The sequence below is a fragment of the Salvia hispanica genome, chromosome 6 (genome assembly GCF_023119035.1).
Source record: "Salvia hispanica cultivar TCC Black 2014 chromosome 6, UniMelb_Shisp_WGS_1.0, whole genome shotgun sequence".
Taxonomy (NCBI): Eukaryota; Viridiplantae; Streptophyta; class Magnoliopsida; order Lamiales; family Lamiaceae; genus Salvia; species Salvia hispanica.
The window spans coordinates 47,661,346-47,663,504 of record NC_062970.1 but is presented as its reverse complement, the minus strand read 5'-3'; the positions used below and the strand labels follow the sequence as shown (position 1 = coordinate 47,663,504).

Sequence of the window (2,159 nt, the reverse complement as noted above, 5' to 3'; positions counted from 1 at the left end):
AGTAAAGCATTTAATGATTTATTTTATTCACTAAATTAGAAAAATGGCAGACTGATATTTAGCCTCTAGTTTGATCTTTAAAATTAGTTCGACATTGAAATACACTCTATCACCAGGAGACTCGAAATTGAAATATTTTGTGACATAAATGTATGCATGTAGAAATTTAAAAATATAGTTCCCTCCCTCGTTTCAACCACCATTTCTTCCTTCCTTCGCCACAACCACCTCGTGTCAACCACCGTACCTTAAACCTCAGATAAACCACCACCACCACCACCAATGCCCACCATCTCTTTAAACCACCACCTCTTCCCACCAAACCCCAACAAAAAAACACCATGACGACGACGACGACGACGACGACAACGACATCAACAACACTCCTCGAAACATGCCACATTCCGCCGCCCGCGGCGGCCAACGACCTCTCCATCCCCCTCTCCTTCTTCGACATCAAATGGCTCCACTACCACCCCGTCCGCCGCCTCCTCTTCTACCACCACCCTTCCTCCAAATCCCAATTCCTCCACACAATCGTCCCACACCTCAAACAATCCCTCTCCCTCACTCTCACACACTACCTCCCCGTCGCCGGCAACCTCCTCTACCCGTCCAACACCGAAAAATTCCCCCAACTCCGCTACGCCCCCGGGGATTCCGTCCCGGTGACGATCGCCGAGTCCAATTCCGACTTCGACACCCTCACCGGAAACCACGCGCGCGACGCCGATCAGTTCTACGATCTCCTCCCTCCGATTCCTCCGATCGAGGAGGAATCGGATTCGGATTGGAAATTGATCAACATTTTCGCGGTTCAGATCACTCTCTTCCCCGGCGAAGGAATCTGCGTCGGTTTCTCCAATCACCACTGCCTCGGCGACGCCAGATCCATCGCCGGATTCATCTCCGCGTGGGGCGAAATCAACGGAATCGGAGGATACGAAGGATTTTTATCCAATCACAGCGATCCTCTCTCCCTTCCGATTTTCGATCGATCGTTTATCAACGATCCGAGCAAAATCGACGCGATTTTCTGGAAAGTAATGCGAAACATACCTTTGAAAACGGCGTCGTTTCCGCTGCCTACGAACAGAGTCAGATCTACATTCCTCCTCCGCAGATCCGACATCGAGAAGCTGAAATCCGCCACCAAATCGCCGGCGTCGTCGTTTATCGCCGCCGCGGCGTATGTCTGGAGCTGTATGGTGAAATCGGGCGACAAATCCGACGAAAATGCGGCGGAGCTTTTCATCATACCTGCTGACGCCAGGGGGAGGAAGGATCCGGCGATACCGGAGAATTACTTCGGGAATTGCATCGTCAGCGCGGTGGCGCGGGTGGAGCGCGGGAAGCTGGCGGCGGAGGACGGATTCGCGGCGGCGGCTGAGGCAATTGGCGCGGAGATCGAGGGGAAATTGAAGAACAGAGATGAGATTTTGAGAGGAGCGGAGAATTGGATGTCGGAGATCTTCAAATGCTTCGGGATGAGCGTGCTCGGAGTTTCCGGATCGCCGAGATTCGATCTGTTGAAGGCGGATTTTGGATGGGGAAAGGCGAGGAAATTGGAGGTGCTGTCGATTGATGGAGAGAATTACTCAATGTCGCTGTGTAGCTCGAGCGATTTCGATGGCGGATTGGAGGTGGGTTTGTCGTTGCCGAGAGAGAGAATGGCGGCATTTGCAGAGGTGTTTGCTGATGGAATTTCGAAACTTTGAATAATTATCATTTTATAGTTATTAATTAAATATCTTAATTATATTCGATATTCCTCGTTGCATAAAAATATTGATATTTGAAATAACAATGGAATAATGTACACTTTGTTAAATAAAAAAAATTGAGGAAAAGTGTATTTAAATAATAATGATGAAAAGATCAAAATACTATTTACGTAGTTTCACTCTATTATAAAACTAATATAAAAAAGTGGGTCTCTCATTCCACTAACTTTTTTCAACAAACTTTCCTTTACATTTCTTAAAAATTGCACTAAACTAAAACAGTGGGACTTTAATCTTGGGACTAAGTATTAGTTTATTGAGTTGTGATAATTGGTTGTAAATAAATGAATGTATATGAACAATGACTTGACATGACTTTTAATAATTTGAATACTCATATTTTTATGATTGACAAAATAAAAGATGCACATATTT

The 2,159-nt window shown here is 46.0% G+C and overlaps 1 protein-coding gene across 1 annotated transcript; it reads left to right on the top strand.

The window, feature by feature from the left end:
* The first annotated feature begins 315 nt into the window (after nt 1–315).
* LOC125193377 (malonyl-coenzyme:anthocyanin 5-O-glucoside-6'''-O-malonyltransferase) lies at nt 316–1,768 on the top strand. The gene has a single exon (XM_048091152.1). It carries the CDS (start codon nt 342–344, stop codon nt 1,716–1,718), a length of 1,377 nt encoding a protein of 458 aa, XP_047947109.1. The 5' UTR covers nt 316–341; the 3' UTR covers nt 1,719–1,768.
* The last annotated feature ends 391 nt before the right edge of the window (nt 1,769–2,159 follow it).

Excerpts from the sequence above, each read along its gene's own strand:
- LOC125193377 (XM_048091152.1), top strand. The coding sequence starts at position 342 with ATGACGACGACGACGACGACGACGACAACGACATCAACAACACTCCTC.